At 37.3% G+C, this 25,304-nt stretch overlaps 1 protein-coding gene across 1 annotated transcript in view; it reads left to right on the top strand.

The window, feature by feature from the left end:
• Positions 1-25,304, top strand: part of LOC107672483 (collagen alpha-1(XI) chain-like) — a 56,598-nt gene that overhangs the window by 7,334 nt on the left and 23,960 nt on the right. Inside the window, exons 2-17 of the mRNA XM_016465693.1 lie at positions 4,874-5,041; positions 5,167-5,380; positions 6,505-6,667; positions 15,037-15,159; positions 17,597-18,040; positions 19,545-19,664; positions 19,753-19,875; positions 20,544-20,594; positions 20,702-20,743; positions 20,898-20,960; positions 21,871-21,945; positions 22,234-22,317; positions 23,883-23,939; positions 24,083-24,136; positions 24,226-24,279; positions 24,501-24,554. Coding sequence (XP_016321179.1) covers positions 4,874-5,041; positions 5,167-5,380; positions 6,505-6,667; positions 15,037-15,159; positions 17,597-18,040; positions 19,545-19,664; positions 19,753-19,875; positions 20,544-20,594; positions 20,702-20,743; positions 20,898-20,960; positions 21,871-21,945; positions 22,234-22,317; positions 23,883-23,939; positions 24,083-24,136; positions 24,226-24,279; positions 24,501-24,554 — 1,889 coding nt within the window. The remainder of the gene's footprint in view (positions 1-4,873; positions 5,042-5,166; positions 5,381-6,504; positions 6,668-15,036; positions 15,160-17,596; positions 18,041-19,544; positions 19,665-19,752; positions 19,876-20,543; positions 20,595-20,701; positions 20,744-20,897; positions 20,961-21,870; positions 21,946-22,233; positions 22,318-23,882; positions 23,940-24,082; positions 24,137-24,225; positions 24,280-24,500; positions 24,555-25,304) is intronic.

Here is a 25,304-nt window from a genome sequence, read left to right as displayed (position 1 = left end):
ATTTTTGGGTGAACTAACCCTTTAAGTGGGATAGTTCACAGAAAAAATGAAAATTCTGTCATCATTTACACCCTCATGTTGTTCCAAACCTCTATGAATTTCTTTCTTCTGCTGGACACAAAAGAAGATATTTTGAAGGTCCCCATTAACTTCCACAGTATAATTTCCCCCATACTATGGAAGTCAGTGGGACCAGAATCTGTTTGGTAACCCACATTCTTTAAAATATCTCCTTTTGTGTTCAGCAGAAGAAAAAAATTCATACAGGTTTGGGTGAACTATTCTTTTAGTCCAAAGTGCTAGATACACACATAAATGTGTTTATGGGGTGAGTAGGTTCACTCATCAAGCATTCTAAGTAATTTGCAACTCACATAAATCTTGAATTCATTCAGCAGTTATTTGAGGTGATGCTGGAAAGCCGCCTCCACTGGATAATCCCCCCAGACGAAGCATTTTGGGGGGATATGCCAGATGGCTGCACCCAGTCCCAGACAGGTGTAGGTGACATAGCTACAGGTAGATCTGTGAGAGCAGCACTTGGCGAAGCGTACAGGTGAATAAAACAGACAGGTAGCACCGCCTTGGGTTTCACAGCCTCTGATGAATGTGATTTGTAGACTTGGCTCAGGTTTGGCTCTTGGCGAATATACAGAGCATCAGCATGTTGCTTCTGGACTTGCTCCGGATATCCAACATGGCGTCCAGCCACCTGCCCCAGGCCCCTTCATGATGCTGGGGGAGGAACATTCCCTAGACCTCAGGAGATCTCAGTAGAGAAGGGCCTATTTTGTAAAGGATTTGTTAAACAGGAATTATTTTGGGCATGTTTTTTCAGTTCCTATCCTACTACTTATGCTCTTGTAAATGCATTGACTTTGTGACCATTTAAGGTTATTTGTAGGCATAATAGCCTAATTTCCCATGCAATATTTCAATAATTGGTATTCCTACGTACTGTACTTCACTGAATATTTCAGTTGGTTTGAAATATTATTGGTTTAATGTCATAAATGTTGATGCATCTTTAATTAGCATTTCCTTAAGAAGTAACATGACGGTCTGTGTCTGGGATGCTTTGTTTTGAGAGCATTCAAGAACATGTTCACTATGAGCTGGGTATCTTGGGAATGTGCTGAAAGAATTCTCACTCAGAGGAGGCATTTCTCCTCCTGTCCTCAGATCATTAGGCCACTGTTATTACTGTCATGTGAATTTCTCTGAGGTCAGAGGGCAGATATTTAACAGCGCACTGATTTACCCATTCCCTCTAGAATTTCATTCAAAGTATTTGGTAAACAAGTTATACTGTCACTTTGAGCACAAGGTATTATCTTAACTATTAGTGGGTTGACATGACGTTTCAAATTGTGATACTGCAATTTGAAACACTATACATCATCTAAAAGTATTGTAAGCAACATTTTTATAATTGTATTATTTTATGTGTACAGTTTTTAATGTATTAAATGAGAAACTACATGGAATATTTAATTTTGAAATTTATATGTCAAATTGCAGGATTTTAAAATAATACACAAGTACAAAAAACATTTTTAAAGAAGAAAACTGTAACAGGGCTGACGAGACGTGAGACGTGTGGATCCATCTGCAGGCTTTATTAAAGAGACGTGGTAAACAGGCAGGGTCAAACAATGGCAAACAGGTATATGGCGGGCAAAACACAAGAATAGTCCCAGGGCTAGCGTAGGTCACCGATCGGCAGACAGAATCACAGGGGTGAGACGAGAGGGAAAAATCCAGGAAAACAGGCAAAGATCAGAAACCGCGAAAACAGGCAAGGCAAGGCAAAACAAGGAAAACTCAGAGACTCGGAATGGGACTCGGAATGGGGTACGGGCTAAACAATACTCAGCAGAGAAAGGTGGTTAGAGTGGGTGTTATATAGTGAGTGAGGTGATTAGAAACAGCTGTGTGCAATGAGTGCAATCAGTGCAGTGTGCAAATCGTGCAAAGAATGATGGGATATGTAGTCCGGGGTGCTATGCAACAGTTTGTGTTGTGCGAGAGTCAATGTAATGGAAAGGGTGACCTCTGGTGGTGAATAAACGGAAGTCCATGGACCGAATTCGTGACAAAAACGGTGTGAAAACTGTTCAAAAGTTTGGGGTCGGTTAGACTTTGTAATGCTTTTGAAAAGAGTCTATTATGCTCACCAAGTCTACATTTTTTTGATAAAAATACAGTAAAAACAGTAATATTGTCAAATATGATTACAATTTAAAATAACTGTTTTCTATTATAATATATTTTAAAATGTAATTTATTCCTGTGATGCAAAGCTGAATTTTCAGCATCATTACTTCAGTCTTCAGTGTCACATGATCCTTCAGAAATAATTCTAATATGCTGATTTGCTACCCAAGAAGCGTTATTATTATTATCAATGTTGAAAAAAATTGTGATGCTTAATATGTTTTTTTGGAATGTTTTAATACTAAAAAAAGCATTAGTTTCTTTCAAAAAAGAAATCTTACTGACCTCAACCTTTTGAACGGTTGTGTACATATATATTTCAAAGGCATTGTCAGGGGCAATTCCTTGTTTTGTTAGACTTCACAATTGACTGGTTTTGGATTAGACAGCAGTCAGAATTATGGTTTTGGTTGAGATGTCTAGTCAGAGTCCTGTGATAATTGGGCCTATTCTGATGCAGATTACATGGCTGCTCAGTGCTCAGACATATAAACACCACTGACTTACTGACCTTTTTTTTCATGCACTTATGTGTATGCGTCTACAATTGAATGTGTACATACAATACACTCTCTCAAGTGGCTGTATTTTTCCAATCATCCATATCCCACTTAGTTACACAGACAGATTTACTGAACTGTCAAATACATTTCACCTCAGACTGATGGACTTAAACCAGAACAGATGTGGCTGAGTTGGGTGGCGCGTTTATGCGTGTTTATGAGACAATGGGCAGTGAGCCGAAAACTTCATTTACTGTGTCTGTGAAATGAAATATATGGCACAACATATTGACACAACCCTGTCTGAAGTACCGTTAAATGAGTACCTGATGTTTTCCATTGTGTTTGAGTCTCGGCCAGATTTTAGCACTGCCTTTTTACTAGTCTGTTGCCATGCTTTGAGCCAGCCCAATATAAAGGCATCTGCTAAACAAATAAATAATGATATAAAATGGAATACTTTTTTCAGGCAGGTAGTTGGTTGGCATGGACAAGCTCTTCCCACATGTTTAATTAACAGAGGAGAGAAAGGAGCGCCATGGAAACAGGAGGGCAATTTAAATTTAGGATCCTTGTTTCAGCTGACACACATGCCAAAGGTGTAGGTGTAGGTTAGTCAAAAGAAACCCCCCGGTTAGCTTCATTAGATTAACCTGTGCAGTTAGAGAATCATTAAAACTGTAATTCAATAAAACATCAACAGCAGTTTCTAAATGCTATAAAGTGTTTTCTTACAACTTTCCTGTAAATACATTTCAAGTGATCGTAAACATTAGATAGTGGAAGTCGTGGAGACATTTTTAAAAGAGGCGCTGACAGGTGTCACCTGTCAGGTATGTGTTTAACTATCTCAGGCTAGACTGTGTGTCATAGCTCTATCCCATAATGACACCCCATCCATAACCAGCTGTGGCCTTGATTTGAATGTGACTGCATCTTGAAGCTTCCAAGTAGATCGACACACTTTGAGTTGGCTGCAAATCAGCAAACTAACGGCAGCCAAACTCTCAGCTTGTTGTTCGATCATGCCGTGACCCAAAGGGGATTAGCTTAGTGAATAATACAGCTGCAGGGCCATCAGGCTCTAGTCTTGTGCTTTACATTCCTCATAGTGTTCCTAACTAGTATCATTTCGATACATGCAACATCGAATAGACTTTCCAGAACTTTTTTTGCCAAGCACCACAGTTCTTTAGCCCAATCATACTCTTTTCAATACTTAATAGTATTGACTGTGCACTTGTATTATACTTCAGATTTTAAAAATATATTTTTAGAAAACTGTACTTGCAGATAATCGAATATTAATGAAATAAAAGACTGTTTAAGTGTACTTACAGAGAATATACTTTCATGACTATGTATGTAAGACTTAACTGCACTTTGCAATATTGTCAAATTCAAAATTTTTTAAAGGTTTACTTTAACATACATTTTAAATCATTGTTTTAATCTTTTGGCATGATTTTAATAGTCAGCACATATTTTGATGTGTTGATTAACATATTGAAGCACATCTAAAGTGCTTTATAGTCGTAATATATTTTAAATGTACTAAATTGTCACTTCATCATTACAAAGGTGTGATTACAGTACATACATATTATGTACAAATATGACACAGATTGCAGTAATAATGAATGACATTAAAGTACTGTACACTGCAGTACACTTTAACCATAATTCAATGGCAACAGGTAATTATGAAATTACATGTACACATGTACTTAAGTCCTACTTAAGTGGTTAAAAAAGCACTCTTAAGTTCAGCTAATTGCATTTAAAATAAATGTAAACTTTAATACATTTGGAATTGGAATGACCTTGCAGTTAAGTCCCTGAAAACATTACATTCAGTTTGCACTTAAGTATATTCGATTAAAAAGTATATTATTTCCATAATAAATACTCTTTCAAGTTTCTTTTATTGGATTTGTCACCATGTCAAATTAACAGATATCAATTCAGATGTTATGAAATTAACATTCTGCACTGTTAATACCCAAATAAGCACCTCCATCAAACAAGTGCCTTCAACTAAGATAAGTTTTTTTTTCTTTTTAGGATACTAAAGTGTGTTTTTTTTTTTACGAAGTAGTCTGTTCATGGCAGCCTGCAAATGAAACTTAAAATGTTTTCTCTTTTGCCTACAGCTAATCTGATCGATGTATTACGGGTACTGGAGCTGTCTGAAGACATGGAGGGAGTGTCAGTGGAGGCTGGCCTGTGTACCGAAAGAAAGGACACATCAGAAACAGACATGGCTTACAGGATCGACAAAAAGATTCAACTCAGTGCCCCAACTAAACAGTTCTTTCCAGGTATGGACTCTTTGAAACGTATTTTCGCAACCCTACAAGCATTTGAGGCCATAGGATTTTTCTGAAGCGCAAATTCTACAGGCATTGTGTTAAATGTGAACAATGCTTTGCTGTTTTCTTTATAGATTCTGCTTTCCCTGAGAACTTCTCTCTGATTACCACGGTCAAGGCTAAGAAGAACTCTCAATTCTTCCTGGTGTCTTTGTATGATGAGCAGGGAGTCCAACAGCTGGGGCTGGAGCTTGGCCGATCGCCTGTATTCCTCTATGAAGACCACCAAGGCCAGCCAGCTCCAGATCTCTACCCCATTTTTAAGAAAATCAATCTGGCTGACGGGAAGTTAGTGTTTTAATGCATTCCTAGTAGCCCTGAAGTGCTCTGAAGTTTTCTTTGTTTGTAACCGATAATATTTGACATTCACAACCCATTTTACTTCTATAATCTGATGTATTTCATAGCGAAACAGGATTTTTATTCAGACTAAATGTGATATTGCCTGATAAATACCTGAATAGCTAATATAGCTAACAGTATATTGGTTATTGGTAAACATTAAGGCAATGTGGCCTTGGTGATGTCAGCGGAAGAGGAAAATCGTTCTAGAGGAAGAGAATGTTATTACGTTTTCATGAATTTTTCAGAGTAAGACCAGGAACACGGATTAATAAATTTAAACAGGAATCAGAAATAATCAAAGAAAAGTGAAAAAGTGGTTAGCTGTATGTATTAAATGGAGACCGAGTGAGTACCAAATATTCAAAGACCCGTATTTTTACAACAGGTATTAATATTCATCATGCGTGGTCAGATTTTATGTGATCTGCTGAGATAAATTTGCAAATTTGACCAGATAAGAATGTGTCTGTAATGCATATTCATGAATAAACGGTCATTATTTGTTGTTCAAGATCCATCAGAACATACTAGTGTTTGCAGTACAGACACAGTGATCTTAAAACTACCTCTGAATATGGCTTGAGTAATCTGATCACAAAATATTTTGGACTGTGTTTAGACTAATATTTATTTATCTTTAATCAGATCAGCTGAGATTGTTGTTACTAGGTGTAAACAGAGACAAGTAGAAACCTTTTTTTGTCAAATAGTGTTGGTAATATTAGTATTCACAATATTATGCACTGTGAATCATGCCTTGCATTCATTAACACATTATTACTAGTAGACGTATTCCAACATGCATAATTGTTGGAGGAAGAGAGCTGTTTTAAAATGTGGCTCTTGAAGAATAAAAATAAATTTTTCAACTCCTGATCTGGCTATGGTACCACAGCATCACAGTGTCCATTTATAGAATGTTCTTTCACATTTAAGCGACCCATAATCCACCTCTAATAGCCATGCTCCTGGAAGAGCAGTAAATATCACTTTTACCCCTGGGTTAGTTCTGTGATAAAGCTCTGCTGTTGTTGACACTGATTAACCTTGCTGGCATCCCTTCTCAGATGGCATCGGATAGCCTACAGCGTGGAGGGCAAGTCTGTTACGCTCTACCTGGACTGTAAGAAGGAGCAGACGCTGGAATTGATGCGTGGAGACAGCCCTGCGGTCAGCACGGACGGAGTCGTTGTTTTTGGGACGCGGCTGCTAGATGAGGAAGTATTTGAGGTATGAAATGGAATACAAGGAAATGTATTACACAAATAGTCCAATTAGGGCAGGTTAAGGTTTTCTTAAGGCAAGACACCACAGGTGAGGACTGTAAAATTAAACTAATAGATACCAATGTATTTCCTCATTTGATTACTCACAGTACATTAAGACTGTCAATGTTTTTAGGAATGAAATGGTTCATAAGTCAGTTGAATGTTATGTGAACAAACGCCTCTGTAAAAAAAACGTCAAAATATAGATAGGAATAAAACAGCATTTAAAAATATTAAAGGTATTGAACTTGAACTCTATAAATGAAAACAGATGAAGTAGATAAATAGAATGAAATAGATAAAAGTATAACAAATTGTCTTTCCACTATTCTGAATGAAGACATGCTATGGAAACAAAATAGACCAAAATATCAAAATTGACCAAAGCATGGCCTGTAGTGTCTTGCCTTAAAGGGTTAGTTCACCCAAAAATGACAATTCTGTCATTAATTACTCTCCCTCGTGTTGTTCCAAACCCGTAAGACCTTCGTTCATCTTTGGAACACAATTTAAGATATTTTTGATGAAATCTGAGGGCTCTCTGACCCTCCCATAGACAGCAAGGTAACTACCACATTCAAGGTCCAGAAAAGTACCAAGATGATCGACAAAGTAGTCCGTGTGACATCAGTGGTTCAACTTTAAAGTTACGAAGCTACGAGAATACTTTTTTTGCGCAAAGAAAACAAAAATAACGACTTTATTCCACATTTATTCCACGCCGGATCTGGGTTAGTGCTGCCACACGCTCGCGTCGTGAACGCGCGTCCACAAGTGACGCAGTAGAGACGAAAATGTGGAATAAAGTCGTTATTTTTGTTTTCTTTGCGCAAAAAAAGTATTCTCGTAGCTTCGTAACTTTAAAGTTGAACCACTGATGTCACACGGACTACTTTGTCGATCATCTTGGTACTTTTCTGGACCTTGAATGTGGTAGTTACCTTGCTGTCTATGGGAGGGTCAGAGAGCCCTCAGATTTCATCAAAAATATCTTAAATTGTGTTCCGAAGATGAACAAAGGTCTTACGGGTTTCGAACAACACGAGGGTGAATAATTAATGACAGAATTTCATTTTTGGGTGAACTATCCCTTTAAACATAGTTCAAAATGTCCCAAGTTCACATCATTTATGTACTTCCAAGTGACAGTAAAAGACAAAAAGTCTCACAAAGAAATGTCTGTCAGAACCATAATGCTTCTGTAGATTTTACTTTTGTAATATTTATCATTTTTATTTCAAATAATGATTCTTAATACCTTATTCTTATTATACAGTCAATACAATACAATTATACAAATATAGAGTCAAACCAAAAATTCAGACACCAGAAATAGTTTTTGATATTTTTTTACTAGTGTGTGCAGGACACTATAGTTCACTTATGTAAGTGAGGATAGCAAAATAAAGTAAACTATGACATATCATACCCAAATAACAAAAACTTGTAAAATACATTTTAATGGGCATAATTAAGTGTGAAAATAACCGAAGGATATACAGTCAAACCAAAAATTATTCAGAGACCAGTTAGTTATTCAGATAGTGGGTGCAGGACACTATAGTTCACTTATGTAAGTGAGGATAGCAAAATAAAGTAAACTATGACATATCATACCCAAACATTCTTCATACAGTGGACTACCAGTAAAATTGAAAAAAATTTGGGATCAAAAATTATTCGGACACTTTGACCTGACCATGTTTTGCTTAAGTGTTTTTTCTTTAATTGCCAATGCGAACTTTTTACACCACAGACTGCACAAAGTTAAGCATTGCTTGGTAATACATAATAAATACATAATATAATGATGTAACATATTTTGCAATGTAAGTAATTTGTATTTATTTATTTGCATATTTATTTTTGGCATTACGAATATCGTTTGTGGTTGGGCTGGGATGAAATATAATATGACTCAGACATGTTCTGTACAGGCTTTGTGAGCCTAATAGGCTTTCTTGTACTTATTAACGCACTCTCTGTGCTGTAGTTTCATATTCCCCCAACCCTCTTCTCTTCAGCTTCTTTATAAATGCTGCAGTATATGCTCATCGTACTCCCCCGTGACTCTCAAACAAACAGCAAACAAGATATTTCTCTAGAGAGGTGACAGGGAATCTCAGATCAGCTTAATTTGCGGTCATACAAAATTCATATGTATTTTTATGCCTCTGCTTTGCTTTAATGGAATACGCAGTGGCAGTCTGTTTGTTTTATGTTTAATTGAACAGTTTGAAATAGAGTGGATCAGAGGCAGTAGTCTGGGCTGCTAAAGTTGGGGTCTTGTCTCCACAAAGAGGGATAAACAGGTGCTGTTCAGGCTTGTTTCCACTTCTAGAGAATACCTGAGAGTACCACCCTGCTCACCTGTAAATTAGTGCTGTCCGAATGAGCACACATTCACATTTTTTTTAAGATGACCTTTTACTCTTTGTACTTTGTCTATTTTTGGAGCTATCTCAAATATTTAATTAAAAAAATAAAACCTGTTGTTGAAGAGTGTGTATTTCCAAAGCCTTTTAATGGGAATGTTCATTGTGTTTCAGTTCTGTTTTTTTCCAAGCATCAACACACCTTAAAGCAGTGATGGGCAAACTTGGCCCTTCCAGGCCACTTTCCTGCAGAGATTTGATCCAACCCTGATATGACTCACCTGCCTGTAGCCTTCTAGTAGTCTTGAAGACAATGATTAGCTGGTTCAGGTGTGTTTGATTAGGGTTGGAGCTAACCTCTGAAGGAAAGTGGCCTGGGAGGGCCAAGTTTGCCCACCCCTGTCATAGAAGAACCGGGTTCCCAAAACAACCTTTCAGTGCACAGTTCTTAAAATAACTTTTTGAAGAACATTTTAATGAAGAACCTTTTTCCACTATAAAGATCCTTTTGTGAAATGAAAAGTGTGTTTCATTAGGGTTGGAGCTAACCTCTGAAGGAAAGTGGCCTGGAAGGGCCAAGTTTGCCCACCCCTGCCTTAAAGGGATAGTTTGGGATTTTATGTTTTACTCACCCTCACTTCAAACTAGTGTGACTTTCTTTACATCAGGGGTGCCCAACCCTGGTCCTGGAGATCTACCGTCCTGCAGAGTTCAGTTCCAACCCTGATCAAACACACCTGTCTGTAATTATCAAGTGCTCCTTCAGACCCTAATTAGTTGGTTCAGGTGTGTTTGATCAGGGTTGGAGCTAAACTCTGCAGGAAAGTAGATCTCCAGGACCAGGGTTGGGCACCCCTGCTTTACATCATACACCATTGTTTTTCAATATAATGAAAGTGACAAAATGACAAAACAAAAATGTCTAAGTCTTGAAGTCGTGCTACAACAGAAATTGGAGTTATTATTTAATGAGAAAGAGCTAACAATGTCAGATTTCTTCCAAAACTAATCAAATGTTGGTCGATCCTGTTCTCAAAACTTGAATGATTAATTCATGAATCAGATCCCATTCAATCATTGATTCAATCCAGTTGAAGTGGTTAACAGCTAGTGGTTAACAGTGGAAGATAAACAGTGTGTATGGACCTAAATTTAAGACTGTTTTACACCAAAAGCTGTCAGTTTGGAACTGCTTTTATTTTTATATTTTTATGGTGCTTTTGTGTCATTAAATGGAAAAATGTCTAACACGTTATTCAAGATGAATCTTTCTGCGTACCACTGAAGAAAGAAAGTCAAACAGGTTTGGAAAGGCATAAGGGTAAGAAATTGATGACAAAATTGACATTTTTGGAAGAACTATTCCACTACGCTGACTTCTTGTCCATTATCAGTACTGCAAAGAGCCAAAGGGCATCTTTTCAAAATTGTGGAGTTTTCTTGAGCTCCAACATTTGATACATTTTGGGTATTTGGTTTCATTGTGTAGCATGTTTGGGTTCATATCTGCCTATGTGACTCTTTTGGTGTTTATACTATATAACATTCAGATGAAAAAGTTGATAAGTTTGAACATGCACTGAAACTCCATGACTAATCTCTTGTTTCTTGTGCTTGATGGTTCTGGCTAGATGTAGATTAGAGTTGAAGTCCCATCACTGCTCTTGGCTGTATCCTCATTCTTAAGTGTGCTGGACTTCTGGCACGAGGTGGGGTTGCACTGCAAAGCACCCTCAGGACATCAACTAACATTCTGGCCAGTGTGGTTTTATATATTGTAAGCCACAGAAATACTCAGAGGGAATGCTATTGTCAGTCTAATGGCCATTTAAGGGTACACTCTCTGCTTCCACCACAAAAAAACAGATGTTTCTTTAGGTCCAATGTAGCACACGCCACATGTTCTCCAGCCGCCCACTGCAATAACTTTACCTCCCCAACTCCACCCATCCAATACCGCTGTTTGCCTTTTGCTGTTTTGGCCAAAACGCCACCCAGAGACACACAAAACCCATCCCATTCCATTCCATATGTCCCAAAATCCAGCCCAAAACAATGTCCCATTGTTAACAAATCCTGTTAAGAGCAAGAAACTATCTGTGGAGCTTCCTTCAATATGATTGTGTCTAAAACCTTAAAAATTTCTGTCTTTTCAGGCAGAGTCATCAGGGTGCGTCCCAATCCCAATGTTTACATGACATCCTGTCTACTAAGATGTCTCCATCTGGTCGATTTTTAATGGCAGCATAGATATTTCATTCACTGTTTGTAATATCCCACAATCTGGTGGTTAATAAAAAATAACATCTTTACCCTAGTGAAAAATAAATATACTAAAATGTATTTGAAATACATTTATTTGTACTGTTGGTATACAAAACTGGTATACTTAAAGTCTGCTAAATTGGAACAACTAATTTTGTGCTTAATGCACTTTAATTGTGCAGATGTAGTGCTGAGGTCCAACTAAAGATATACTGAAGTATATTTGATGGTGCTAAAGTGGAACTATTGCAAGTATACTTCAGGAACACTTAAAATATATTGCATTTAAAGAGCGATATTATTCAAAAATCATACAATCCTCATCAATAGTGATATTAAAAAACATTTTAGTCTTAATATTAAGAAATGTGCATTGTGCACAAGTAGTACTCCAAATAATGTTTAATTATAATTTTTATATCAGTAAGTCTTGAGCAATATGTCAGTTAGTATGTTAATATATTTGAACGATACTTAGTATGAAATAAATGTATTTTAAATATGTGACCCTGGAGCACAAAAGCAGTCATAAGTAGCACGTGTATATTTGTAACAATACCTAACAATACATTGTGTGGGTCAAAATTATCGATTTTTCTTTTATGCCAAAAATCATTAGGATATTAAGTAAAGATCATGTTCCATAAAGATATTTTGTAAATTTCCTACTGTATATATATAACTTACTTAATTTTTGATTAGTAATATGCATTGCTAAGAACTTCATTTGGACAACTTTAAAGGCGATTTTCTCAATATTTAGATTTTGTCCTATCCTAACAAACCATACATCAATGGAAAGCTTATTTATTCTTCTTCTTCTTTTTTTAAATTAATTTTTATCAATTTAATTTTCATTAGGTTAATTTTTTTCCAAATTGATGATTCGGTTCCTACCAGGAAACAATATTTTAGTGATTAAAGATTCACTTTAATGACTAAAATATTCACAAGCTAACCAGACATGACATGATTATGGTGGCTTGAAGACAGTTTCCTTAAATAAATGTGTCAAGTCATTGACTGTCTGGGCAGCAAAGCCTTTAGTTTAGTTTAGCGGCATATCATCTCTATTTGTGCCATGATTAAGAGTCTGTACCACGTCTTGTGCTTTAAAAGAAAAGAAAAAAATCACATCCTCCTTCATTCTGCTTTTCAGAACAACCGTGATGATGAATGATGACTAATTCCCCTCATTTGTCTTTCTCTCGGGGTCCACTCCCCACTCATTCTAATGCTTCCAATAGAGCTGCATCTGTGGCATGGGGTCAGTGTGATCTGGGTGAGGCTGGTACTGGGGGATGTGTAAATTCGACCCAATCTGAGGCCAGTTCCCAGGCCCTGGATTGAGGGGGAATCCAGAGGGTTTATATTCCGGTCCAAATCTCTCAGCGTGGGAGAGCTGCTTGGGAGCCTGGGGACTATGGTCAGGGCTAATGCGTCTATTGCTTCCAGATTCTTACAAATTGCTAAAGAGCTGAGGAAGTCTTTCTGAACTAGAGAACTGAACTAGAACACACACACAAAACAAACAGCAGATTATCCACATCTTTAGTTATTTCTAGGATTTTTTTTTGTCAGTTGTTTGAGTTTCTGCTTAGAAGATGCAGATAAGATCCATAATATCCAGTTCATGTCTGGTCCACTGATACTAAATGGTTGGTTAAAAGCATGCAGAAACAAAACTGTGTCAACAGGCTTGTTGAGTCCTTGAGTTGTCAAGCATGAGGCTCTAATTTCAGCCGACAGATAGAGAGAAGAGAACACTCGTGGGATCAGTGGAGTGTAATTAGTTGGCTAGGTATACTGATTTATTTTCTTTTTAAGATCCAACATATGTCAGATTAGTGTGAGAAATGTTGTGGTTTGGCTGTACTCTACTGCTGAATGAGTTTGTGTGGTATCTTGGGTATTGCCCGTTTTTGACCTCTTGTTCTTCCTCCCACTGATGTACTGGCAAGACCCCAGCGATGAGTCAAAGATTCTCCATTGGCCTTATGATGAAAGGTCTCTTTATTGTGAATATATATGTGCTCTGTGCTAATGTCTGAAAATAAGGCTAAGTCTAAATAATTTAATGGAATTATGGCTGCCTTTCAGTAGGGGGCGTTCTCTCCTATGGTATTGCATCTTGATTTCAAATATGCAATAGGTCTTAAAGATATTTTCAGTTAAGTATTCAGTATGGATTTGAGCATTTCTTAACATTTATAATGTATTTATCACATAGCAACCTCATGCTTACGGGTGTTTGTGTGTATGTGTGTACAGTAAATCAGCTATTTTACATACATTTTGTTATTTACATATATCTGTCCAGATTTTAGAGATCCATTTTATACCAAGCATCCTATGATATACTATCTTTAATATAATTATTTGAAAATGTAGTATAGATGCTGCTTGCGAAACATTTTATTCTATCAGAATACATTTTTGAAGCTACTTTTGCAGCCAGATTGTAATTTTTATTTAAAGGGGTCATATGATGCGATTTAATCAGAGCAGACTGCGCTTGTCGGAAGGAGGGACTTTGTAGAAAACGAAGCGTTTGAGAGAGGCGGGGCATAGAGGACCTACAATAATGTACAGTATTTGAAAAATAATGTGTTTTTTGAACATTAAAGAATGTCAACATATTCTTTTACACCAAATACACAAAATAATGATCTTTAAAAAAGCATCATATGACCCCTTTAAAGGAATTAGTGGATTAAGAGGATAAAGTGACTTCATATTTTTATTTGCTTTATAAAGAGATATCGAGAATAAAAAAAAAATAGAGATAGAACTATATATATTTTTTTTTTAAATATTGCATTTGATCTACTTGCAAATAACATTTTTATTTTAAAACATGCACACAATCACTCTTAATCACGTACTTAATATGTTAAAAATGACTCCATAGTCACATTCAATTATGAATTACACATAATAACATGATAATCATATGAATGATGTAGGCTATTTTCCATTCAAAAAAGCAAAATTTGACAAAAATACATCGTTACTGGATATATTATGTCTTACCTTGCACTCTTTCACCATTAAAACATAAGCATTGTGTTGGAATTGATGAGAGTGTTGTGCTGTCCACTTCAGTGTCTATTGTGGTTATAGTACTAACCCCTTGGTTAGGGCCTGATTTCAATCTTGGGTGCAACATACTCAGAGATGTGTAGTGATTGTAAAAACGTGCATACTATTCGCTGGGACTAGCACTACATTGCTGCCCATTACAATGCCTTAATTTCTCAGTGGGCTGATGCTGGCACAAGTTTAGTAACAGGGACTGTGGTCAAATACATAGTCTTTTGGCTGAAATGGCAGCTCTGTAATAGCAATATAGGAGACAGAGTGAATTTATGAACAATTTTTAGATGTCTAAAAAGTTAGAAAATATATTTTTGAAATGAAGATTGTTTTTCCTGTAGCATAAACTCTTATTTGCAGTGTGCTTCCAAAATGCCTAATGCGATATGCAAATAAAATACATTCCACAAGTTTTACCCCGATTTCATCAGTGTTACACAAGTTGTTTTTCATCTTAAATTACTTTTCTGCTTTACATTAGCATGTCCTCCTGTTATACAGTGTTAAACGGGGTTTTATTTCTCTTTGATCACTGGAATTTCACCAGTACCGTGAATATTACCGAATCAGTGCGAGTGTTATATGTGTGTTACAGGGCGAGATCCAGCAGCTCTTGCTCGTGGATGATCCTCAGGCTGCGGCTGACTACTGCCAAGATTACATTCCTGATTGTGACAGCCCTTTGCCTTACAGTACCCAGAGTCTGGCTCCTGAAGAGGTTAGTGATTTCTCTGTGAGCTTGGCTCCCCATGTAGTCAAAAAAGCTTATTGTCTTCTTTTCTTGTTATTTCCGTCTGATTTATTTTACATCTATATGACATCTTGTTTTTCCGCCCAGATGTGTTGGTCCATTCAGTTCGTCTTGTATTATTCTCCAGACTCCTCATGTTTTAGCATTTAAGTATCATGTGCGAACAGAGAAAGAAACACTTGTTTTCCCAATGAACTTTGAGCAACCAGCCTCGCCATTTTCCAGAAAATTGCAGAACTTTATGAAGACATAATTTGTTCCAGCTCAGCCAAAAATGTCTTCCTCTTTTTGGAAGAGCCCTGTCAAAACTTTCTTTGAGTGGCTGAGCCGCCTTGGCTTCTCAATTCCACATTTACATTTATCTGTTTGCACTTTTTACTGTTCTGGCTTCTGGGCTCGGCTCCCAGAGCACTCATCTGAGCCAGCCAATAAACAACACAGGCATGCATAGGAATAAAATTGCTTTTTGCTTAGTGCAAAAGCACTAACACACTGTTAGTTCTAGGATTTGACCAATATATTTATATATATTTAAACAACTAAAATATTTGTCATATATATATATTTATTTATTTATTTATTTATGACAAATATTTTAGTTGTTTAAATGTACAACTGCAGATGTGCATAAATTATTTCAGTCGTTTTCTTTTTTATTTCTGCTTTTTGACACAATAATAGCTAAATCATTAGACTGCAACAATAAAATATACAAATATGAATATTTAAATAATAATAATAATAATAATAATGTAGGGCTGTTTAGCTCAGTGGTAACATAAAAAATCTAATTCTCCACTGATGGACTTATACAAATTAATACAAATACATTGATGAATTTATTCTGATTAAATAATACAGTATAATATATGTAATATTACATCAAATAAATTACCAGAGGTTTGGGGCCAGTAAGGTTTTATTTTATAAAGAAATTAATACATTTATTCTGCAAGGATACAATAAATAACAGTGAAAATAACAGTAAATATATTTATAATGTTGCAAAAGATTTCTATTTCAAATAAGTGTTGTTCTTTTGAATTCTCTGTTCATTTAAGCATCCTGAAAAAAATCATGCATCATGATTTCCACAAAAATATTAAGCAGCACAACTGTTTTCAACACTGATAACAATGAGAAATATTTCTTGAGCAGCAAATCAGCATATTAGAATGATTTCTAAAGGATCATGTGACACTGAAGACTGGAGTAATGATGCTGAAAATTCACATCACAGGAATAAATTATATTTTAAAATATATTCAAATAGGAATTTTAATTTGTAATGATATTTCACATTATCACTGTTTTCTTTGCATTTTTGAATAAAGAAATGCAGCCTTGGTAAATGTAAGAGACTTCTTCAAAAATCATACTTACCCCAAACTTTTGAATAATAGTGTATATATTCATACTATGAAATTTATGGCTCAGGTGATTGGCTCAAAAGCATTCTGTATTCTTTTTAGCAAAGATAGCATTTTTCTAATCACATAGTTAATTTTCTAATCACAGCCTAGGGAACAAGAAGCTTTCTACATGATGCAAGAACACTTCTTTGTCTTTCAAATAAACAGTTTGGCCCACATTTGTCTTCATACTGTGATATTTTGTTATGTGAACATTTTGAACATGTTTTTTCGATTGTGATGATTTGTGTTTGTTGTGAATGTGCATGTGCGGGTGAGTCAGCCCAGTGAGTAATCATGTCAGTGGGTTAGCATTTCTCTGCGGCCTTCTGGGAGGAACGCTTAAGGTCATCGTACATTCATTTCTCCTCACAGCTCCCACGCCCAGTTTTGTGCAAGTGTGCTGAATGTAAATGTCTGCGTATGTCTCTCTCCAAGTTGGCTCAAGGAAAAGTGTCTATCGGCAGCCGTTCAGAGGTAAAGCCAGCTGGCTTTCAGTTCCCACAACAGCTGAGAGAAGATGGACTAATGGCGAGATTCATCAGCATTGCTCACATTACTGACCTATTACCAGAGCTCACACTGATCCCATTCTATCCTGCCCGACTTGGCATCTTAACACCTCGCTTTGGTTCTCACATTATTCATATAATCTCCCCCCGACAGGCCTCATCAAGCCTATTCAGTCAGGGCCTCTCATGATAGCCTGTAAGCAGCTCAACTCCGACCCCTTGAATTGTGGGCTGATAATGTAGCGCATATCTGAATTGAGAACAAGTTGAACTATGACCTAATTTGCAAAGAGAATAATACATTGTCTAGCAGAATCAGTCAACCACCTTAATTTTAGATTCAGTAGAGATGTAGCGAGCCAGTCATATACATGTCAGTATGATTTACAAGTTGTGTTGTCCTACTGTTTTTATCCTTGTAACAATTTTAATTCTGTTCATCTATGCCCGACCTCTGACCCCTTGCCCCATCAATAAAAGGCCAAACCCATCCATAACCTCGATGACATCATGCAGGAAGATGAGCCTGTGGAACCAAAGAAACGCCCCAAAAAAGATCGCAAAGGCAAAAAGAACAAGAAAAAGAGAGATAAGAAAGGCAAAAAAGAATCTCGTAAGAAGAAAAAGGAGGCCGAAGCTCTTGAAGAAGGTTTCCTTGAGGTGTCCTCTAAGCTGCCAGAGTATTTGGCTCAGGAACCTCATCGAGGAACTTCACCAGCTGTGACGGAGCAGCCCAAGTCACCAGTACAATCATCTCCAACAACAACGGTCGATCTGATGGACTCCATACCCGACATGCCCACTCATGAACCTGACACCTATCAGGACGAACTCGCCAAAGCCACTACAAAGCCTGTGACAGATCTTGAAGACCAGTCTGTATTGACAACGGCAGTTTCTGAATCCTCAAAGATGGAGGTGGAGGTAGAACTTAAAGTACCAGTGTGGTTGCCCATACTTCCTCCTCCCTCCCCATTGTTCTCCTGACCAATCACTGACTCCCCTCACACTTTTTAACCACCAGTCGTCCATTGCACTAACCAGCCTCTGCCATTCTAACCTCCCCAATAACAGCACCAAAACTCTTCTTTGCAGACGTTAGGCTCATAAAAAACTACAATGTCATCATAGTTTGTAGCTTCAAAGAGATGTGTTGACTCAAAATGCATATGGATTATGGCTCATTGCGACAGTGACACTTTGATGTGTGTCGCAAGTTGAATATGAGACATGATGCATATTTCATTCAGGTTTTGGCATAGAGTTACACTTTTATTTGTTGACTTGGCACGCTTTACAGATTGAAACTGAAAGATGTGCACCAAGACAGAATGAAAAACAGGACTGTGTCTAACATAAATCCATTTTCATGCATCTTTTTGATACATTTTACCTCCGACAGCTCTGATAGATGTAGTTTTTGCTGTATGAATCAAGCTTCTGCTGAGGTAAAACTCAGATGCCAATATCAGTGTGCCAAGTTTGCTCACCCTTCCTTTCATGCTGTTATGGCTGCCACCAGAACATACGGCTTTTTGTGCTGACATCTCCTGTTGTTAATAAAACCACCTACCCCACACTCACCAGCTCAGCAGTATTTATGCCTTCAAGCCGGCTTTGTAACCAGAACGTTTCTATAACCTGCACCTGTTAATTGCGCTAACATTTTAATTAGTCAACAGTGACCTGGAGATCTGAAGCACAGTGAGGCCAGAGACATATTCTATGCAAGTACACAAATGCTGTTGCAAATGCTTGGCCAGCATATTGCAAGCGCAGAGTCACATTTACATACTTAAAGGATAAGTTAACTTCCAGAATAAGAATTGCCTTATCATTTACTCACCCCCATGTGATCTAAGATGTTCATGTCTTTCTGTCTTCAGTCGCAAAGAAATTAAGGTTTAAAGACAGAAAGACACGAACAACTTGAATCACATGGGGGTGAGCAAATTATCAGCAAATTTTTATTCTGGAAGTGAACTTATCCTTTACTATGCACTCTTGCATTACAAACAAATCTCGGTACTCAAGGGGGTGTGAAAGAGTTGCAATCAAACATCTGTTACTCTTCAGTGCTGTAACTTCAAGGAAGATTTTCATCTTACTGTCACTGAGCCATGACAGTAGTTAACTTGAAGAAGGGAAAAAAACAAGACAAGAAGGGAAGAACAAGACAAGTGTATGCTCATACTCATTATATAGCACCCCTTGTGGCAATGATGAGAATGCAGCGTATTCTGATACATTTCACAATTTGCAATCATGTACTTGTGTAGACTATATTTCAGGCCTTAATGTGTCTAAAGCTTAGATGCCCAGCGAACCCAAACTAAGGTAGAGTGGAAATGACTGACTGTGTTCGGTATCTCCATGGTTGTGGTTGCCATGGCTGTGCTGCTTCTGACTCTACTGTGTTGGTGTGCAGGTAGAGAGGCCGATTAAAACACCAGAGGTTGAGGAGCTTAGTGATGACCTTTATGCCGATGAACACAATGAGCTCTTGGTCTCCACAGTGACAGTTGGCCCCAATATCACAGACTATGAGGTATGTGGTTTCTGTTTCCAGGCTTTTCCGAACATTGCGAGCATGTTTGAGGTGATCATTTCTGTTGGGATGTTTTCTGCATTTATAGATCTTGGAGTATGAGTTTAAAAACGACTCAAACAGCTTTGAACAGGAATATGAGGAATATGAGGTTTATGAGGACCGATTTGACCCCGCGCAGAGGGAGAAGCCAGGCACATGGGATGGAGAGGTACAGTTTTGTACCTCTATAATAAATTAACTAAAAACACACAGGCAAATATGGATTTTCTGCAGTAATAGTAGTTTTTATACAGTATCAGATTTGTCAAAATATGCAATATGCATAAATATGCAAAAGCAATGTTTACTTAACTGAGAAATAAGGGAAGCTAAATGTCATTGTTTTAATTAAGTTAGTTAATATTTCTATAAATATTTACCTGTGTAAATACATTTCCACTTTCCACTAGGTAGGTAGGTTATTTATTTACATTTACTTAAATAATTACTTGAGAAGATTTGCAAAAACTAATATTTAACTGAATAATACTGAAAGCTAAACAACATTGTTTTAATTCATTTTGAGAATATTTGTATTTATATTTAACTTTTTAAATAAATGTCCACTTTATATTAATTCTTTCTTTCTTTTTCTTTCTTTCTTTTTCTTTCTTTCTTTCTTTCTTTCTTTCTTTAAATATTTAACTTTTTAAATAAATGTTCATGTTCCATTAGCGCATTTGTTTTTGGTGTGGTATGAAAATTGGTATCAATAATCACAAAATTACACTGAAATTTTTAAAACGACTTATTGTAACAAGTAGTATTATTGTAACAACTCCTGTCTCAGCTAGATGTGACCAAGATCTCATCTGTCACCTGTTCTTTCTCTTACAGGGCAGGCGATTTGAGAAAGGACAGAAGGGAGAGCCAGCTGTTGTTGAACCAGTGAGTGCTGGAGTGTGAAGTTACACACACACACACACATACTGTACACACACTGATTTATGTTGGCTAATGCAATCTAATTCTAATCTCTTTGTGTTTTATACTAGGGCACATATTTTCAAGGACCTCCTGGCCCACCAGGACCACAAGTAAGTCATAATGCTATTAAGATTGTATGTTTTTGAGAATAATAAAAAAAAAAAAAACAGGGAAAAAAGCATTCAAGTGATTTCAGGTGGTCTTGAAGTGGTGGTTGGCATTTTTTCATTAAAAACAATTTGTGTATCTGTTTATTTTTTCCAGGGTCTTCCAGGAATTCCTGGCATCACAGGCCCTCCGGGACCCAGTGGAGACCCAGGTGATATGGTGAGTGTCCTCATAATCAGCAGACCCACATGACCCGACATGAACCTCAAGTCTACAACACACAGGACACATCCTGGGGATCGGGGGGCGGGGGTATGATTGGACTCGTGTGCAGATGGAACAAACCTCACCAATGACTCAGAGCCCCTCGAAGGGACCACCAACCTCTACCGAGACCATAGGCATCAGGGGAGCCATGACTCATCTGATAGTTTGACCTAATTTGCGCTGGACAGTGTGTCTGTTCTTGTAGCGTGACTCACTCTTTACACACGATCCCTTAGCAGGGTAAGACAGACTGCAGACTTCCAACTGCAGTAAAGAGCCTGAATTCATCATTTACCTCTGACAGTAGGGATGAAGATAGATTATTCTTTTGTCTGCGCTCAGTTTAGTGCCTCTGGCCGGTTGTGAATCAACTACTCTGGGGTGTCAGCTTCACAAAAGAGTTGAGTTTTAGTAAAAACATCAGACTAGGCTGAGAAAACGCATTCGCTTGAGATGTAAGCTCTTTTTGACCTCATATATCTATAGAGGTCTTATAACATTGAGTGAAAGGCAAAGGAACATGTTCTAGCCGCAGGTTTTATCTTTTCTTTTGAAGGTTGAATTTCTGTGTTGTTGTTGGGAGAGGACTGTTGACTGACAGCTTTGATTAGCTGAGCTCTTAAATGTTTTACACCAGGCAAATGAGCACAGTAGGATTTGAGGCAACACAGGCAACACTAAAAAAAATAGTTAGGTGTTAGACTGCATTCAGGAAACAAGCCAATGGATAGGGAATAAACGAAGAACGCTGTTGCTCATGCAGTTGTTTTGTCAAGTAAGTACTGCTGACACAATTATGCACACATGCATGTACAGAAATGCTCCATCAATGAATTGATCTAATTGTCTCTCCTCCCACAAGGGTCCTGAGGGACGTCCAGGGCTGCCTGGCGCTGATGGGATACCGGGTCCTCCAGGCACTTTGCTTATGTTACCCGTAAGATGAAGTAATTCCTTAACTAACACATTTAAACCACTTGGATCTCATTAGCTGCAGTTGTTTGCCAGAGAAAAATAATAAAAAATGTTACCTCACACAACATGAGGACTGGGCCTCAGTAGCATGTTTTGGCCACATGGTGGAGCTGTGATATAATCAGACTTAATGGCATCCAGTATATTTCCATGTAATTGTGTGCTTAACATGTTAAAATGTATGTCTTTAATAGTGAGTTACTTAATGTACATACATTATATAGTTAGTAATCTCTCTTTTTGCACTCAGTTCCAGTATGGAGGAGACTCTCAGAAGGGACCTGTAATATCGGCTCAAGAGGCACAGGCTCAAGCCATCTTACAACAGACCAAAGTAAGACAACGAATGATTTGAACAAACCACTAACACCAAAAATATTACAATTTGGGACGCACTGTAACGCATCCTGTATTGTATGTCTGATACAGACATGAATGATACCTACAAATTATATTGCTTTGTGAGGAGAGGTGTCTGTTAGTTTTTAAGATTTGTGATATTTGGCTATGCAGAAGATAAAATAAGTGGAAGAATCCAATAAACTTGCAAAGCTATATCATTTTGGTTTACTTAAAAATGTGCTCCATATGGTTTCATATTGTTCATGTCTCTTAGTTCACCAGAGCTTGCAATTTAATCAAATATACAGTAAAATAGAGTAAAAAAGTACATATTTTGAATATTATTATATTATTGTAAAATATTAATACAATGTAAAATAATTATTTTCTATTATATATTCTATAACTATTAATGTAATTTATTCCTGTGATGATAAAGCTGAATTTTCAGCAGCCATTACTTCAGTCTTCAATGTCACACGATCCATCAAAAATCATTCTAATATGCTGATTACAGTTGTGCTGCTTAATTTTTTTGGGGGGTGAAAACTGTGACAGCCTTTGCTAAATAGAAAGTTAAAAATATAAGTGTCTTTACTGTCGCGTTTGATAAAGCGTCTTTGCTGAATAAAAGTTTTTATTTCACCAAAAACATTTGAAAGTGAAAAAGTGAAAGTAACGTGTGGCCGAGTATGGTGTCCCATACTCGGAATTTGTGCTCTGCATTTAACCCATCCAAGTGCACACACACAGTAGTGAACACACACACACACACACCATGAACACACTCCCGTAGCAGTGGGCAGCCATATTGCTGCGGCGCCCGGGGAGCAGTTGGGGGTTCGGTGCCTTGCTCAAGGGTCTCACCTCAGTCGTGGTATTGAGGGTGTGGCTCCCCCCACCTACAAACCCTGCTGGACCTGAGACTCAAACCCACGACTTTCGGGTTACAAGTCCGACTCTCTATCCATTAAGCCACGACTGCCCCAGTTGTTGTAAAATAAACACAGGGCGAGCCAGCCAGGAGTCAAACCTAGAATCTTCTGATCCGTAGTCAGACGTGTTATCCATTGTGCCACTGGCCCACCGGTGTAGTTGTTTTACATTTAAAATATAATTTAGTATGACTGAATTTACCTGACTTCATTAAGTTTAAATATATATATATATATTTATTTTTTAAGAAATAGCTTACTAAGGAAAACAACTCTTTTATTTTATTATTATTATTTGTTTTATTTTTTTTTTACAGTGCACTTACACATAAAAACTGCTCAGATCTCTCGGCAGCAACCTACAACACCCTAGCATTTCACACGGTGTCTTCAGAAATTGTAAAAATCTAGATGTTGTGTAATACTGAACAGTGTTACAGTATATTATACAAATAAGCAGTTGTTTATAATCTATGCTCAGCTTAAAGCCCGATTTGAGAATAGGTCATTTTGGACAACATAGTAATGTTGCAAATTCAGTACAAATACAAGTACAAATGCAGGTTAAGGATGAGGAGAAATGTGACTTTTTCTGTTTGTTTTTATTTTTCTTTGCTTCTAGCTATCATTGAAGGGCCCTCCAGGTCCATTAGGTCTCACCGGGAGGCCGGGCCCAGTGGTGAGAAATCGTTGTCATTACTTTTCCAGTTTATTTCAGACTTTTTTTTTTTTAGCACAGCCTATGCGATCTACTTTAAATTCAGATTGGGTTTTTTTGGGTTGAGTGGATACTTTCTGTCTTTGAAAATGTGTTTGTTCCAGGGTCTACCAGGTCCCGGTGGACTAAAAGGGGACAGTGGAGAGCCTGGGCCTGCGGTGAGGACATTTCCTTTTGATATTCCCTCTTTACATTCAGTAGCTTTTAAAATCAGCTCTCTCTCTGTTTCTTATTCCTCTCTTTTTAGGGCCCACGTGGGTTGCCAGGTCCTGCTGGTCTTAATGGGAAACCAGGGAAAAGGGTAAGATTGAACATCTCACACGCAGTGTAAGAAAATCAATGGATGAGTGATCAAAGTTCAAGCCTGATCCATTTAATTAACCTCATCATGAATATGAATTGGGCGATAACAGTTTCTATATTGATGTGCTGTGTTTTTTGCTTCATGAATATTGCATAAAGCAGAGCACAGTGGTGCATAGAATATGATGACGAAGTGGTATTCTGTGTTTCAACTTGCAGGGTCGATCAGGGGCAGATGGAGGTCGAGGGGCTCCCGGAGAGACAGGAGCAAAGGTGATTCACCATATAGTCTCAATAGGACAGGCCATGCACAATAATAAGGGCTGTGGCTGTATTCCACCATTTATATCAGCTTTCTCTGTGATTCGAGTTTCTTCCCTGTGTTTACACATCTGACTTTAACCTATGATAATTAGGCAGTCATTACTACTATTGCTCATACTTAGGTTAGGGGTTTGAACAACCACCCTAATGCTAAATATTAAACCTGAGTACATATCTCATTTTAAATTGCAAGAGGCAAGAAACTCCATAGCAACTGCATAGCAATGCCCTAGCAACCAACCACAAAAGAGGCTTTTAGCAACCATCGACAAAAAGCCAGTAAGATTTTTCCACTGGCTTTTGGATTATTGCAAAACATAAGCTCTGTGTCCAACCAAAGTTAATGAGTCCTACACATTTTGTTAATCAAGATAATCTTCACAATTTAGCACAACTTATATAAGCCTATATAAAACTAATATAGTGTGAGTTAGAATAGTTCATGGTTATAAACACAATGAAAATGGACTAGTGAGTAGGCAAGCCTTCCTTAATGTTCTCGAAACTTCTGTACTAGTGTTAATTGTGTCAGCCATTTTTAATTTAGACTTAGTCTTAGTCTTTTAAATTAGTCTTAGTCTCAGTCCTGTGTCAAATGTGCTTTTTAGTTATTATCCTGTTTTTATTTAGTCAAGTTTTTGTCGACTAAATGTCTGATAGTTTTAGTCTAGTTTTAGTCAATGAAAACTCACACTTTCT

Source organism: Sinocyclocheilus anshuiensis, unplaced genomic scaffold (genome assembly GCF_001515605.1).
Source record: "Sinocyclocheilus anshuiensis isolate Anshui unplaced genomic scaffold, SAMN03320099.WGS_v1.1 scaffold1430, whole genome shotgun sequence".
Lineage (NCBI taxonomy): Eukaryota > Metazoa > Chordata > Actinopteri > Cypriniformes > Cyprinidae > Sinocyclocheilus > Sinocyclocheilus anshuiensis.
This window is presented reverse-complemented; position numbering and strand designations above follow the sequence as displayed.